The 16,329-nt window shown below is 36.1% G+C and overlaps 1 protein-coding gene across 1 annotated transcript in view; it reads left to right on the top strand.

The window, feature by feature from the left end:
• The window catches only part of JMY (junction mediating and regulatory protein, p53 cofactor), a 65,088-nt gene that overhangs the window by 37,481 nt on the left and 11,278 nt on the right, over positions 1–16,329 (top strand). Inside the window, exons 5-8 of the mRNA XM_068176349.1 lie at positions 2,419–2,584; positions 5,904–6,091; positions 12,566–12,652; positions 15,174–15,269. Coding sequence (XP_068032450.1) covers positions 2,419–2,584; positions 5,904–6,091; positions 12,566–12,652; positions 15,174–15,269 — 537 coding nt within the window. The remainder of the gene's footprint in view (positions 1–2,418; positions 2,585–5,903; positions 6,092–12,565; positions 12,653–15,173; positions 15,270–16,329) is intronic.

The raw sequence follows: 16,329 nt of genomic DNA, 5'->3' as shown, positions 1-16,329 counted from the left end.
CAAATCCCTTGAAAAATGCTACTATCCTGCCTGAACAATAAACATTATCCCTCTTATATGGAAAAACTGGAGAGTTCAACAGAATCAGTCCTTTTGTCTTGAAAAGTATCCTGTAGTTCACTCCAATTATGCAGTCAGTATGTCATTTACTGTTCTGGTCAAATTAGTAGCTTAATGCAAAGTAATAAAATGGTGTAACAAGACATTTTTGTGTAGCACTGGACTCTAGCATATGCATGATACATTAATGATTGTAAGGTTTCTGGTGTTCACTTAAGGACTGACTAGAGTTTTCAGACATATAGTTGATATACAAAAGATGCATACAGAAGTAAAAAATATAGCAGAAGAAACTTAAAATAGAAGTTGCAAGAATTGATTCACTGATACTCTGTCTAGCAGTCTTAAATGGAAATAAGTACAATACACAGAACTATTTGCGTTTAATTGAGCTGTGAAATCCCTGTCAATAGGTAATGGTGCAGGTGCTAAAAGCTTACATGTTTTTAAAAAAAAAGGGGGATAGGACAAATGTATTAAGTCCATTAAGTCTGTTTTGTATAATAGGCAGCAGTGTGATTTAAGTTGTGCTACAAGCTGTGCTAGAGACTGGTGAATCCTTTTGGGAAGATATCACTGCACTGCCTGTTATGTTTCATCTTCTTGTATTTTTGCAACATTTTCCCAAAACAGGGTATTGACTTGTCCTGGTTTAGGACAACTTAGGGGAAAATCTCCAAAGGAGCCCCTTAAAGGAAACAAACCTCCACAACTCCTCCCCCCTCCCCACCACCGGGTTCGGGAGGAATTTCCTCGGAGGAAAAGTGGAAAAAACTTGTTTATTAAGCAAGAACAAAAAACACTCCCCAACACAAGAAAAAACAGCCCGAGATGACAACAAACGTTTTCACCAGTCCAAGAGAGGCCGAACGGCTTGGGCAGTCTGATGAGGAGGGTGCTGAGCTTCTCTGTAATGCAGACTCCGGAGGAGTTCCTTGACGTTCCCGAATCAAGGTCCAAAGCTGATCCAATGTCTTCAGGGAAGGGGAGGAAGGGAAAAACAAAAATAGAAAAATAGCAAAATAAGGCAAGCAAAGAAAAAAACAAAAAAAAGCAAGAGAGCAGAGCAAGCAAAGCAGGCCTACAGCTATCAGCAGCAAGCCAGAGCAAGCAGCTGGGGGAGAGGCGCGGCTGCAGACAAAACAAACTGAGAGCATGGGAACAGGAATACACGATTGGGATACAAAGCATGAAAATGTCCTGTCACCCCAGGACATGACTAAAATAGATCACTGGTTTAATTCAGTACAGATATCTTCCTAGTTTACTGTAATCATATTTAAATCTCAGGCAACCCATTTGTAGCTGTTTGTTACAGACTCAGTTTTACAACTTGAAAATAACATCATAATGTACAGAACATGCTAACAAATATTTTTTAATGTATCGCTAAATAGGTTTGGTATTTTTTCTTGGTAGACGTCCCTTTTTAATGATTGACTGTCTATAATATGAAACTGGGCATTTCTTCTGAATAATGAGGTAGATCACGAATCTCCATTAAAATTTACCATTACTTTCATCAAGTATCTGAGAGAAACTAGCAGATATACATATTCTGAGCAGGTAAAGAATTTGGATGTGGCCCTAACTCTTCTGCATGCAGGTTGTAGAGGTGCATGAATTCCCTCCAACCTCAGCACATAAGATTTCCTTACATGCTAGTATTCCTTAAATATTATCTGAATGGCTGTATTGAGCAGGTAAGTCTTGTTTGACTGAATGAAAGAGAATGGTTGCAGTTCACTTTGGTTGTGTGTTACTTTTCTATTCAAACATGTAATAAAAACGAGTACTGAAATACATATAAGTATTTTAATCTGTGTATTTATTTCCCTGTGAAGGACTCCAGAAAGAGCAGAACAACTAAATTGTCATTACAAGATGATCAGTGCTTGTATTTATCCCTGTTTGCACATCCTTTCATGTTTTTTTTCTCAGATCTTCTTTTACAGGTTTTAACTGTAGCTTTCTAGATGCCTACTTTTAAACTGGGGATTGAAGATAGGAGAATTCTAATTTAATTATGTACCTTCAGAGAATCAAGGGGTAGAGTAAAAGAGTGTGAGGGATGTTTCACACTATGCACTGTATGACTTGACACTTGACAGTTGCAAAGTGTAATTCAAAGCCATGGATTTATTTCATTGACACATTAAAAAAAAGTCAGTTGTTAAAGGCACCTTAGGAACATGTCCTAGGGACTTGATGTGTTCAATTTTAACATGTTAGATTTTAACATGTTAAATTTACTGTAACAGGCAGTATCTAGCTGCAATCATAAAATCTGTGGTTTTCTCATAATTATCCTAGAGTTGTATGGTTTCTGTTTGTTTGTTGTTTTCTCTTCTTATTTAGATGCAGAGCCTGAAAGGTGGTACAGAAGCATTAGCTCATTTGGACCACTTAGAAGCTGATTACTATGATCTACAGCTTCAGTTGTATGAAGTGCAGTTCGAGATCCTGAAATGTGAAGAGCTGCTGCTGACAGCACAGCTTGAAAGCATCAGAAGATTGATGTCAGGTGCTTTATTTATTTCAATTAATGCAAATCTGTGAAAGATAATTTTCTTCCTAAGAGTGCAGGGAAGCCTATGGGAATGAAATGAGAACAGATTCTTTGCCATGTGAAGAGGTGCAAAAGTACTGTTAAATTAAAATTTACACCTCTTTATAAGGCATATACATACACATAAAGAAGTTCTGGTATGGTTCTCATTGCCTGTATTTGGAAGTTTGCATATAAGATATGCAAACTACATATGTTTTGAAGAACTAAGATCAGGGAGGAGGAGATGTCCTAATTACTGGACTTGTCTAAAAATATGCAGTACATGTTGATATTACTAATTTCATGAAAGTGATTGGTTTTCAAAAGCTGTATCTGCAAATTGGATTCCTTTTGCTACACTTGAAGCTCATATTGTTATCTCAAATTTAGAGCAGCAATGAAAACCTTATGCTTCCAGAACTGACTGTCCTACTACACCTCATGTACTTACAAACTGTGGAAACAGTACATGTAAATCATACAGCATTTTCCAATCCAGTTCTATCCTTTAGACTTTTCTATCTTTAATGTTTGTATTTAAGCAAGCTTTTGTTTTGCTGTTTTCAGAACGTAGGACTTGAATAAAAAATTTTGCTATGGATAGAAAATTCTCCTAAGAGAAGTTTGAAGCTGGATTGTATTTTGAGTTGCCACTGGAAAAGGAGAAAACATAGGTATCACAGATTTGTCTCACTGTAACACGAATCTCCACCTTTATGGCTTCCAATGGAAACAACTGTAACTGTATGCTTGGAACATAAGGGTTGGAAACTTTATAAATGAGTTACAGAAATGTGGCAGCTTTGACTGTGTAGAGAATTGGTGATCTTGAGGTAGATTTTTGGACTGGGAAATCAGACATGTAGTTTTGGTACTGAAGACGTATGCTTACTTACGAACTAGAAATAATCCCGTGAACAGGGGACTGAGAAGAAAATGTGTATCAAAATCCTTTGTCTTTGGTGTAGTGATAGTAAAACCTCTGGGCTGTTAGAGACTAAGCTGCAAAAATGTCACAGGGCAATACGATTTCTCATTGATGTTTTCTCCAGAAATCTCAAAAAAGCCCTCAACCCAGAACCTAATCCAAAATAAAACCCTCAGTCACCTGAATCATCACCCTATTCCTTCCCTCGTGGCAACAAAACAGTTCACCATTCTGGCTTCCTTTGGTATTTTAAATTTGTATGATATTGTTTAATAATAAATCCAAAACTATCCCATAGGACAGAAACTGAAAAATACAGTTCCTAAAAGTCTGAGAGTTGTTCAACACATGAAATTACCTTCTCAGATGTTCCTTAGGTGGATAGAACAATAAATGTGAAAAATAATGTGATATGCGAGTGACTACATATGTTTGAGACTATTCAACACCAAATCTGAATTCAAGCATCTAAAACATGTAGTGGTCTTTTAATATGTGTTGTTTCCTATGATGTCAAAAGAAAGGTATGGTCTGTTGCACTTTCTTTTTGAAGTGTACTGATAGTAAGATTTTGATGTTGCATGTCTGTATGATTTGAAATTCACGTGTGTAAGCCAAGCAGATGCTGTTACTTCTTTCTAGTCTTTGACTGTAGTGGTTCTGCAGAGATAGTTCAGAGAATTCCCAAATAATGTTCTGAGAGCATGGTAAGAATTGACTGCAGTTGGTTGTGACCTAGAAGAACATCTTTGCAAATTCAGCAAAGGATCTGAAAAGGATCAAGTGATAATAGATTGTCATATTGTGAGCAACACTAGTCATTAAGCAAATACCTGCATTGAAATTCAAAAAACATGAGTTTATTAGGTAGAATTTACAAGGGTTTTATCTTATTTGTACAAAATATGAGTACATTCTTGTCAAAATGGTTTTGTGATGGGTGAACTTGTATATTTCTGTTTTTAACTTTGCATGAAAGTCTTCTAAAGCAAAATTCAAGTGTAAATTCTCCCATTTTATGACTGCATGGTGAAATATAATTGTCAGCCATGAGTCGTCCTCTTACTCAGTTGTATCTCAAAGGGAGTTCCAGTGACTTGACAGTTATATATTGATGAAGCTTTGCAGGGTTTTTATTTTTTAAACTGAGCGCTGAAGTAAATGAACTGTTTGGTATGTTTTATTACCTTTTATTATAAGGTGCATATCTTGCTGTGCTTTGCTGTCTGGTCCTGCCATGACTTCTGCTGAGCTGAAATCAGCATGGCATTTGGAATTCTGGTTGCAGCAGAGACTGTACATACAAATAACATGAAGTGACAACAGCTTTTAAAATGAACTGTGTACTGAGGAAAATCCTGTGCCTGTCCCCAAATAATCAAGTGGCTGAAGTAGGAAAATTTAGTCTTTCTGAAAATAGTTGAAAAAGTTGAAATAAGAAAGTTCAGTGTTGCTGTGGAATAGACACTTCACAGACGTACCAGCTGCATCTGCCTGTTTAAGATGCAGTAATGCATTTCCTTCTTGCTGTATGACGAATATATCCTACTTTGTATGCCAGTGGAATAAAGAACAAGAGGTCTTTACTGCTTCTTCATCCCAACATCCTTCAAGGATTTATAATCACCACTCTTTCCTTCTTGGCAAGACATGAGAAGGCAGCATTTAAAGATGAGCTCAGTCTTATTCCAAATGCTTCACTCAGGAGGCAAAAAATCATGAATGTTGATAAAACTACTAGTAATTACCTCCTTTTCTGGCCTGTATTGCTTTGAAGAATTGCCTCGAAGTTGCCCTCCCTCCCAGGAGCAGTGACTTGGGACATCAAAAACCTATGAGAGGATTTTTGGTGTCCTGTTGTCTGAGTCCCCTTACATGAAATTACGAGTTGGTTGTAACAGAAGAATCTCATGCCAAGGACTTCAGATAGTCTTTTCTATCCTGAACTTCATGGTGAAGACCACAGAAAATTGCTACACACCTTGGGTCTCTTGTGAGACCTAAAGACATGCATGGGCATTGTGTTCAAATTAGGCTACACATTATAGCTGTACATTTAGAATTGCATTTGTGTTTTAATACTCTGAGCTTGCCTGAGTAGCAGGCTGAGCTTCATTGGTATTAATTTCTGTTCCCCATAAAAACCTTAAAGCTGTACAGTGCCTTGCTGTGTAATGCTTTTCGTCTGACCTGTTGATTTTTGGTAGTAGTCCTCTGAAAGGGCTGTGGCATTCTTCTGCATCATATCTTGCAAGTCAAGGGTTGGGTTGTTGTTGTGAAAAGGGTTGTTGTTGAGGAAAACAAAATGTTAATCAAATACAAACCATTGATTTAATTTTTTTATTGCTGACATCTTTAAAATAGAGAAGAGAGATGAAGTGGTGTATTATGACACTTACGAAAGTATGGAAGCCATGCTTGAAAAAGAGGATATGGCAACATCTGTACACTTGCAAAAAGAGGAGCTGCAAAAGTTACAACAAAAAATCCGCCAGCTGGAAGCAAGGCGAGGACGTATTTCAGCCAAGAAAGCCTACCTCAGAAATAAGAAGGTACTGTTTAATTGCCTGGTTTTGGACATAATTAGCAAATTTATTAAAACTTCAAACGGTTTCCTTTCAGATGCAAATTTCCCAGAATTTTTGTGGATTACTTTCATTGTTTTGCAATGTTGTTTTGCAGAATACTAAATAAAATAACATGTATTATTATATTGATACATTTAAGATTCTGCTTACCTTTCTTCTAGCTGTAAAGGAACCTGCAATTACTTTGAAGTCAACAAATAACTAATCTATTAACTAATCTATTAACTAATCAGAATACTTTCAGGCAGGAAGTCCATGCTGGAATGAATGCTTTTATGAAGATTAGTTTTGTATATGTTTGCCAAAGAGAATTTTCAAGTGTGTTTCTCACTAGTGAGTTCTATTTTCATTCTCTTACCGTCCTTTTAAACTTATGTCATGTGTTGTTGATACTCTGTGTTTGGCACATCTGTATGAAATACAGTCTATATTCTTAATTTGTAATTCTGGGTGTGCTATTTAGGTCAAAGTTTGGGAGACCATTGCAATACTTGCTGGAAAATAAGTTCCACCTCATACTATGTACTGTAAAACTATGCAAAAACGTTAGTTGAGGCCTCATTCTGGATTAGGATGAATGGTCGGTTTGGTTGTGTGTTCGCAGTCATGTCCCTTTATGTGAAAATAACCCCTTCATATAAAGAGTTCTAGCAGATTGACAGTAAACCCTTCAGGTCTTGCCTTCACTTCATAATTAAAATATCTATTTCTGTACCTAAATCTGAAGCATAACAAAGCAAATGAAAAGTTGTTGATACATTTTATGTATTTTATTTTTTGTATTTTGTCAACCACTGCCTGGTTTCTACTTAACCCAAAATGGAGAAGACTGCAAATGAAGTATTAGAAGAGAGGTCTCCTGTTAGCCAATTATGTGAAGTAGCTTGCTTTGTCATTGTGTTTCTTTTGCATGAGTTTGTAAAGAGTAAAGGTATGAGGAACCTTGTTAGTATTTTAAGTAAGAGAACTTATTTGTCATGTTACGCTAATTTATACAGGGTATAGTATAATACGATATTTTCTCCTGGATATTAAAAGACACTGCTGGCACCTTACAAAGTAGACAAAGCTGTTTAAAAGTGACAGTCTGTCTGCTGTTCTTTGCTTAACTTATTGGAGTCCACAGGTCAAGAAGAAACCCTGAAGCAGTAGAGATTTTTTAGCATGCCCATATATCTGTATAACGAACTAGTCACCTTCAGTGGCTCTTTTGTCTCAGTATTATGCTATGATAGAATATCTTGTTTAAGCTGAAGGTGTTGGCTTTGGCTGTAGCAGGAGTAGCAGCATGCCTGGTTGTGCACTGAGACAAGATGCAGTGCTGTGTATGGTAGTGTTGCTTTTCTGTATCTGCATGCAGGAGTGGTATGGTTTCATCTTCTCAACATTGTGCTGGGATAGCTGTGGCTATATTGCTTTCAGGACCTGAGGTAATGTCTCCATGTGGAGCTTGGAGATCACATTGCTCTCAGAACTAGTTCCAGCTCTCTTACTTATGTCATTGCCCAGCATAGCATTCTCTGTAGTTGAGTGCTGCAGGGAGATACTTAGCTTCTAGAAAAATCACAGAGTAGAACAAGGTGTATTTAAACTAACAGGAGAAAATAAATTAGCTTTATTTGAGCAAAAAGAAAGGGTAGAATCTGTTGGGTGCCATTGTGTGGCACTTGTTGGGCAGAAAAGAATATGGCCATTTTTTAGCTTCTCTTCTTACTGCTGGATAACGCAGAGTCATACTAAGCTTTCTGGCAGTTACCTGAAAATCAATACTTACAGATTTGTCTCATTTTTTTAAAGCGAGCTTTGTATTTTCAGTGGCCTTTCTAGTGATGTTGTAAAACATTCATGAATGCTATTTAAGATGCCTGGTGTGAGTACTTGCAGATGGAAAAAAAAGGGTTATTTGCTCTGAAGAGTTTGCAGGTTAAGTCAAGTATGCAGAACTAAGATACAGATGGGATACAAAAGCAGACTCTAGATGGTGAGAATGAGGGCAGTGATGACTGAATGCTATGTGAAGAAAAGTGACTTTTGAGGATGAATGTGGAAAGTACATACTGTGTGGTAAATCTCTGAGTCTGTCTCAAGAAACATTTATTGTTGAACTGAGATGAGAGTGTACTTAATGCTTTTCAGATTGTATTACTGACTTCGCATGTTTCAGCAAAGTATCTTAAAACAGACTTTTAAACTGGTGTTCTGTTCTGGATTTGGTTGGTAAGATTTTGGTGGTGGATTTGTGGGGTTTTCTTTCGTTTTTTGGTGTTGTTTTTTTTTTTTAAGCTTGTCAGTTCTGTAGGTGAAAACAAAAAGCAAGCTATGCATTAAGTGGTGTAGAGGACAGTCTTGTGATATGTTTAGAAATTACAGTCCTTTCTCATTATCAAAGTTTTGGCAATTGAAAATGCCCTTAGGAGAATGTCTCCTTTCTAACAGCAGATATCAGGATTAAGAAAACAATAGGAATTTTTTCTGTCGTTAGTTTGATTTTTTGGAAGAAGGTAATTTCATTATCCAGGTATTTAAAAATCTTTTCTGTTGAGGAGATAACACAGTGAAAGCAAATAAATTACTCTTTATAGAGTAAGACAATTTGTAATTGAAATATAAACTTCACTGACTATAGTCTCTATTTTTTTTTTCAGAAATTCATTCACTAATTTTGCAGATGATGAATCAGTTTTTCAGCGATGTTGTTAAATAATCATACCAAGCTTTTATTAGAAACTTTAGTTAGAGGCTTTTTACAAACATAATTCAGTTGTGGCTCTAGAATAACTGAACTGGCATTTTAAAATTCATGGTTTTACAGAGTTTGATATTTTTTCACTGTACTACCATGAGTATAAACTCTTCATTCTCTTTTTTTTAATAGAAATCTATTTGCATTTGTTAAACAATCATTTCGTGGTGTTCCTTTGTGTTGATGACAGTGAGTTATTAAAAAATAAATTTTTAATAGCTGTTTCACTTTTTTTCCTTACTTCTAGAGAGCTAGCTGTAGATTTTTCATGCTGGAAATTGCTATTGTTGTGCCAGTCTACCCCCTGCTGGCTACACATTAGTATTAATTAGATTTTCATATGGAACAAGCAGCTGATTTATTAGGGAGATAGATTTATAGCAAAGAGTCAAGGTGAAAAAAAATGGTATAGAAGGTATCTCGAAAACTCTTGAAAAACTGAATTGTGATATAATCAAATAGTTTTGCACCCAGGAAGATTATTCCTTGTCACAAGCAGACTGGGAGAAGCAAGTGGTTGGTGAAGCTGTTTGGGGTAGGTTCATAACATGTGCTTTCATCTAGGAAACTTTCTCACGTGCTTTTGTGTTCATTTAATAGGACACCTTTAGAATTTTGCAAGCCCACATTTTACAGCACAGCCCATGCCAAAATAGGTGTTACGAAGATGCAGTGACAGCTGGCATAGGATTATTGGTATTCTTTTATCAACTACTGTTACAACGGCAGCATAAGAATGTAACTACACTGAATGCTTATAGTAAAATATTGTTTCTGCACATGAAAAGCTAGCCTTTTAATTGGGATGTTTTTTGAGCTGAAAGCAAGATTCACTTTAAATAGTTAGATATAATGCTAATGTAGATCTCTTTTACCTATATTACATGTTACTAGTTTTAAACATTGTAGTTCATGCAGTGACAAAGGTTGAAATGGTTCCTCAGCTCTCCCTTTTTGTCTCTTTAATAGAAGTACAACTTGATACTGTGAAATCAGTCAGTTGATTAAAGAAAGAATGGTCATTACTTCTTGTTGCTCTCTCAGTTCCATACAGTTGGTCAACATATTTCTTGAGGTGTGGCTCTCACTGGGCATAATTTCAGAGGGAGGTGGTAAAATCATCCCTGAAGTTGTTTGAGAGGTGTCTGAATCTGTTGCTGGGTGATGGTTTAGTGGTAACAGTGGCAGTGCTGGGTGGACAGTTGGACTGAATGATCTTAAAGGTCTTTTCCAAATTTGATGATTCTATGAGAATGTGCCTGCTTCCCAGTGCTTAGAAGGACTACCTTGCATGTACAATAGGCTCTGTACTCCTGCTCATACACCCAATTATTATGCTTGGTTTTGTTGTTTTGGGTTTTTTGCTGGAGTGCATTGGTATATATTGAACTTGTCATCTGCTGTAATTGGTTTTCTTAATGCTGCCATCTGGGTGTTTTTTATTTCATCTTTTATTTGAAGTCACTTAATCTTGTCTACAAGTAGAAACCTGCATTTTTCCCCTCTGAAACTGCAACCTTTCCTTTTTTTCTTCGACCATTTCTGTAATTAGTTAAGATGATTCAGATTTCAAATCCTGTCCTGCAACATGTTTTCAGCTCCTCCTAGTAGTTTTTATTATTTCATGTCAAAGACATCTAATTACATTGAAGTAGGTTGTTTATTAAAACAAAGTCAACACCAAATATGTTTTGGTCAGGTTTATCCTCTTTACATACCTAAAATATCTTTCATTATTGCATTTAATCAGAAATGTTTAAATAGTGATGCTAAAGTGAAAGCATTACAGAAAATTGTGCCCCCTGAGTATCTGAGACATGTCAAAAAACCCAAACCTTGCTTAACTTACATTTTCTCATTATTTTATAATATTTAAAACCTAAATAGAGAGTAAACTGTAAACTAGTCTGGAGTATTACAGAAAGATGTTCAAATTTTCTATTAGCATTATGTAGCTTGCTGTGTCTTTGAAACCCAGAGATGAAGTATTTTGTACTTTTTCAGCGACAAATTAAATTGATTGACTGTTCCAGGATTAACTCTTTTCACTAGGAGGGAAAAAACCTCTAGAAAGAAATACAAAACCCAGCAGTGTTTGGCTGTAAATATGTGTGGACCTGTTAGACCAAGTCCAGAGTAGGTCCACGAAGATGATCAGAGGGTTGGAGCACCTCTCCTATAATGACAGGCTGGGGTTGTTCAGCCTGTAGAAGAGAAGGCTCTGAGGAGACCTCCGTACAGCCTTTCAGAACATAGAGGGAGCTTATAAAAAACAGGGAGAGTGCCTTTTGACATAGACAGATATTTTACATGGACAAGAGGGAGCAGTTTCAAACAAGGAGAGATTTGAATAGTTGTTGGAAATGTATTTACTCTGGGAGTGGTGAGCTTGCTGACACAGGCTGCCCAGAGAAGTTGTGGATGCCTTATCCCTGGAAATGTTCAAGGACAGGTTAGATGGGACCCTGAGAGGCCTGGTTTAGTGGAAGTTCTCTATCTGTGACCGGGAGGTTGGCACTAGATGAGCTACAAGGTGTCTTCCCACCTAAGCCATTCTGTGATATACCTCTGATGAAGGTGGGACAGTATTTGCACAGAAATCTTTGCTTTTGTCAGTTACCTGTATACAGCAGCCACATTGATGGTTTTACTGTCCTATACAGGAACACTGGTTACATTTTTATGTGATCAAAGCATGTCCATAGACAACTTACAGAAGAACAGCTTTTTCTGCATTTTTAAGCATCCAGAATAGTGAGGTTTCTTTAATCCCTTCCCTCCTTATTTTTGTGCTTTACTCCATCAGCTCCCTCAAGCAATGCTTTCAGTGCAAAGCTCTTTGCTGGATCTACCCAAAAAGTCATACTGAATCATACCTGAGAACCCCATCAGCTCCATGTTCTATCTGGAGTTACACTCCAAACTACTAACATTGCACCTTCTTGCATAACTGTGAGATTTGTTTATGAATGTACATCTGACTTTTCTCTAGTTCTGCGTGGAGCTTGTACTGGTCTAATTTAATTGCTCATACTGTGCCATTTCCTGGCCCTCAGTATCATCCAATGAAGTTGTCTATCTACTTGAAGTTTGACTATTATCCTCTTCATCAGCTGTTGTAACATGGCCTAGTTTTTTGTTTGTTTTTAACCTGTTCTTATTTGCAGACAGTGTAACAAATTCTTGTTTTAAACCAGATGTTAGAGATGTGAACTCAGTGTAATAAATCCACACAATGAATTGTAACAACTTTATTCTTGTCTGTGCTTGAGATAGTATATGGAAAAGGTGAGCTGACATCTGTAAATGGGAAGCTGTCTATTTGCACAAACAGAAATATGTGTGGTACATTCAAGAGTTAGTTATTTTCCATGGGTGCAAATACATGGGGTTAAACAAGGGCTTTATGAAGTGTTGACAGATTGGTGATTTTTGCTACTCTTATATTGGTCCTGTAGAACAGACTTTCCAAGCAGCTATCACTTGGATCTACTCTTTTGATAGTTAAAACTAATAGATTTGGGGATGTCTGGCTTGGTTTTTTTTTTTATTTACAGTTCATTATAAGTTGAATGAGCCTGTACGAAATAGGCTCTGCATTTTCTATTTTTCTACCTGCCATTTACTAAATATGACATTATGTAAATCTGTATTTAAATTGCATGCCTTATAGGTTGTATTTTGTGTCCCTGCAGGAGATCTGTATTGCAAAGCATAATGAGAAGATCCAGCAGCGTCACCAGAGCAAGGAGGAGTACAAAATGCACCATACTGTTCAGCTGGTAAGTTTAAGTTTTCTGCTATAGAGCTTAGCGTGTCATTAATAGCTTGCATTCCTCATTATACATTAATTAGGGGAGCATTCAGAGTGATAGCTGTTTCAAAGATGGTGTGCATCCCTGACCTTTGCACCATGGATTTCTGTGTCATATTATGCTGGCAAGCGGGAGTATATAGTTGTGTTAGGAAAACATGGGAACCAAGCAAGTAGAACAGTTCTTTATGCTAGGTTGACATTCTGAGTGTTTTGTTTATCATCATGTGCACATAGATGATTCTGAACATCTCTGAGTATTACATCAGGTATGCTGATAGGAGTAAGGAAATCACACATATTTATTCTTAAATCTTAATAAGCTTGGTTACTACTTTTCTTCCTTCTATTAAAGCAATTACTATAATTATGTTGTATAAACTTTTAGTTCCAGATGGATGCTCCATGATTTTTTTCATAGTCTCGTTGCAGAGAATAGACCAGCTGGTCTCTTATGCTGTACGTAGTAGGCTTATGTTAAAGAATATTCAAATTTTGGACTAGGTCTTGGGAGCTGATATAGTATCAATATTTCATAAAGATCACTGACAAAGATGCATTGAAATCCAAGTCACTTTAATTCAGGCTTCAATTAGATTAGTGAAAGTGATTCTGTTTCATCCTTATACATTTTTAACATTGATATTTTTGTCCAGGAAGTCAGCTGCATAATTTATTTTATGGAAAGGCTACTTGTCAAAGGCAGTATGTATTGGAATATTCTTTCAGGAATTAAAACAATTTTTTTTTTATCAGTTCTTATAATAAGGCAGAGGAGGTTACTGTGTGGACTGTAGCCCATTTATCAGTCTTACAAATAGGACTTGACAAAGCCAAAGGATTTAATTGTCTCTCAAGTACTGCATAGCTTTATATTATGGAGTTGCACGCTTGAATGATATAAAGAACCTTATGCTAATATTTTGTGTTTGTGTGGGGTTTTTCTGGTAAAAATGTGTCTGAAAAATTCTAGCATTATGGTAAAATAGGTTTTAAATCACTGGATTTCATTAAGAATTTTGGAAAGATAACTCTTAGAAAACTTTGGAAAAGGGGAGTCCAAATTTGATACCAAATAAGAATTGCATTTTTACTGTTTTACTTAAAAGTGAAACAAAGCCAAATACACAAGTCAGCCAAAAAAAAAAAAAAACCGAAAAAAAAACACCAAAAAAAACAACTTGATTTTGAGACTGCTTCAGGAAAAGTTTGATCTGAATGCATATGTAACATTCAGGTACAGTGATAGAACTACTTTTCTTCTGTTCTTTATGCTTCTGTTCTAACTTCTTTGCACATCTTTTACCACATGCTTCTCCTCCTCTTCATCTTTTTCTGTTTTCTGTTCTTACTATTTTTTCAGACATGTTCTCATCTTTCTCTCCCTAACGCATCTATACTTCCTTCCAAATCACAGGAGTTGGCTTTTTGTGAAGGACACCAGGCCACTAGCTGACTTATGAAAATGGCAGGCAGACACTGCTTTTTGGTGACTCAATGAGAGTAAAAGGTTCACAAAAGTGATCAGAAGTTTTGATTATGAAGATGCACTTTCAAAAGTAATATTGAATGCTGTGAGTCATCTTAAGAATTAAAGCTGCTGTTTTTGCTCAGGGTTTTAGCTTTGTGGTCAGCCATTACATCACTTTTCCTGATAGCTTCTGAACTTGCATTCAGTGAATTTCACCTTCTGGTAATTAGCTTCCATTTCCAGTAAATTTGACAGAGGAGTGAGTGTTTGTTTCAAAGGTGTAGTAACTCTTGCTGAAGTTGTGTAAGAAAGAATGATTAGTTAAAGAAGATGTACCCAAAGGTGTGTTTTCCATAAGGTAAAATCTCTTTACAAGAAAAAACACAACTGTCCTAGCTGCAAGGAAGAGCTTCAGACCTTTTCTTAAGTGAAATTACATAAAATCAAGCTGGATTAGATAACAAAAGCTGGAGTAAATAAAAACTTGTATTTACTGTTGTAAATGTAAGTGTGAAAACGTTTACTTAATTTGCTCACTATTGGTTTCAAAACTTTGTGATGCTGAGTTCTGTGAATTCTCGTACTTTATAAATACTAATACAACTTGTTTAAAATGGACAGCCTTGCAATTTAGACTGTCATTTTCTAATTGGAATGAGGGGGAAATGGATACTGCTTTGCTCTCTGGCTAATTTATGTAATTTTAATTCAAGGGAGCCTCTCTAAGTGTAGCATTCTGTCACTTGTTGTTTCTCATCTCTCAAAGTAACAAGTCTGCCAAGTGTTCCTGTTCAAGATTGAAATACTTTTTTTACTGAGCTTTGCGTTTCTTTGAGAAAACAAACCAGGAAATGTATACTATTTTTAAGGGAAAGTCGGAGGCCAAATTTTGAGGTTATATTTATTTGAGAAGTATCTTTTTAAGTAACTCTTCACATTTAGGAAAAGAGTTTTTTTCTAGTGAAGCCAAATAGAGTAGAAGATGTAATATTTACAGGTTGTCCATATATTTTCTCAGAAACGAGATCAATTGCAAGATGAAGAGGAAAGAAAGAGCTCCTGGGTTAGTCAGGAACGACAGAAAACCCTGGACAGACTTCGTACATTTAAGCAGGTAACAGAAGAACAGTTGTTCTTTACTGTCAGTTTCCTTTTCTGAAGAAATTCTCACTCATTCCAGTAATAGCATTCACTTTCCTATTAGTGATTCTCTTTCATTGTATCATTAACTGGTCTTTGGAAAATTTGCATCAAAACAGGGCATTGGCGGTAACAGATTCCTCTAGCTGTTGCATTCCCAGTGCCATAATAAGTTTCTATTTACTCTTAAACCTATACCTTGTGACAAGACACTTGGCACATATTCTTGAGAAGTATAATCTAAACAGTACTTCCCACAAAGTAGAGTTTAAAGCATTTTCATCTGACATGCCACCCTGCTGCTGATTGCTGCCCCTTCTTATTACAACGGAAGAATTGGAAAGTGCATAGAAGGTGGAATGAAGGGAAAGGAATAAGGAAAGGGCTGAAAGTGAAAGAAAACAGAGACTTTATTAATTGGTGAAGACTTTTTGTTGTATACATTAAAAAAATAAAGGTATGAGAAGTTTCTTTGCTGAAAAGTTGTGTTCTTCAGCAGTATTTCAGCAGTATATTCATATCCTTATTTTTTAAATTGAAGAAAATTTACTTATTTTAACCAGCACCTGTTAATGAGCTGACTTTTTCTATTAACATGCTGATACTGTTGCATGTTATTGCTTTAGGCCTTCCACAGTTGTACAAAAAATATTAGATCTGTCTTTCAGAAGCAGCTTATTTTTTGCTTTAAAAAGGCTATGGATGAAACTAATATGAAAAGACTGATAATGAGGCAGCAAATTTAAGAAGTAAATTAAGGCTGAAAATCTTTGATGTTCTCAAGATACACCTTTTAAAACAGTATGATTCACATATAAGGCCAGTGTATTAAGTCAGATTGGTCTGCTCTTGCAGAGGGAGCCATGGATCGGGTTTAGAAGAAAAAAGCAAGAGGGAATTTTGTATTTTAGTTTCCAGTAAAAAACCAGTTTTGAATGTGTAATTTGATTCTTAGTAAAATTGTAATTCTAACCTGTATGTTTCATTGATTAGACTAATCAAATTGTGGCTTAAATAAGAATAAAAACTATTAA

Source organism: Anomalospiza imberbis, chromosome Z (genome assembly GCF_031753505.1).
Source record: "Anomalospiza imberbis isolate Cuckoo-Finch-1a 21T00152 chromosome Z, ASM3175350v1, whole genome shotgun sequence".
Taxonomy (NCBI): domain Eukaryota; kingdom Metazoa; phylum Chordata; class Aves; order Passeriformes; family Viduidae; genus Anomalospiza; species Anomalospiza imberbis.
This window is presented reverse-complemented; position numbering and strand designations above follow the sequence as displayed.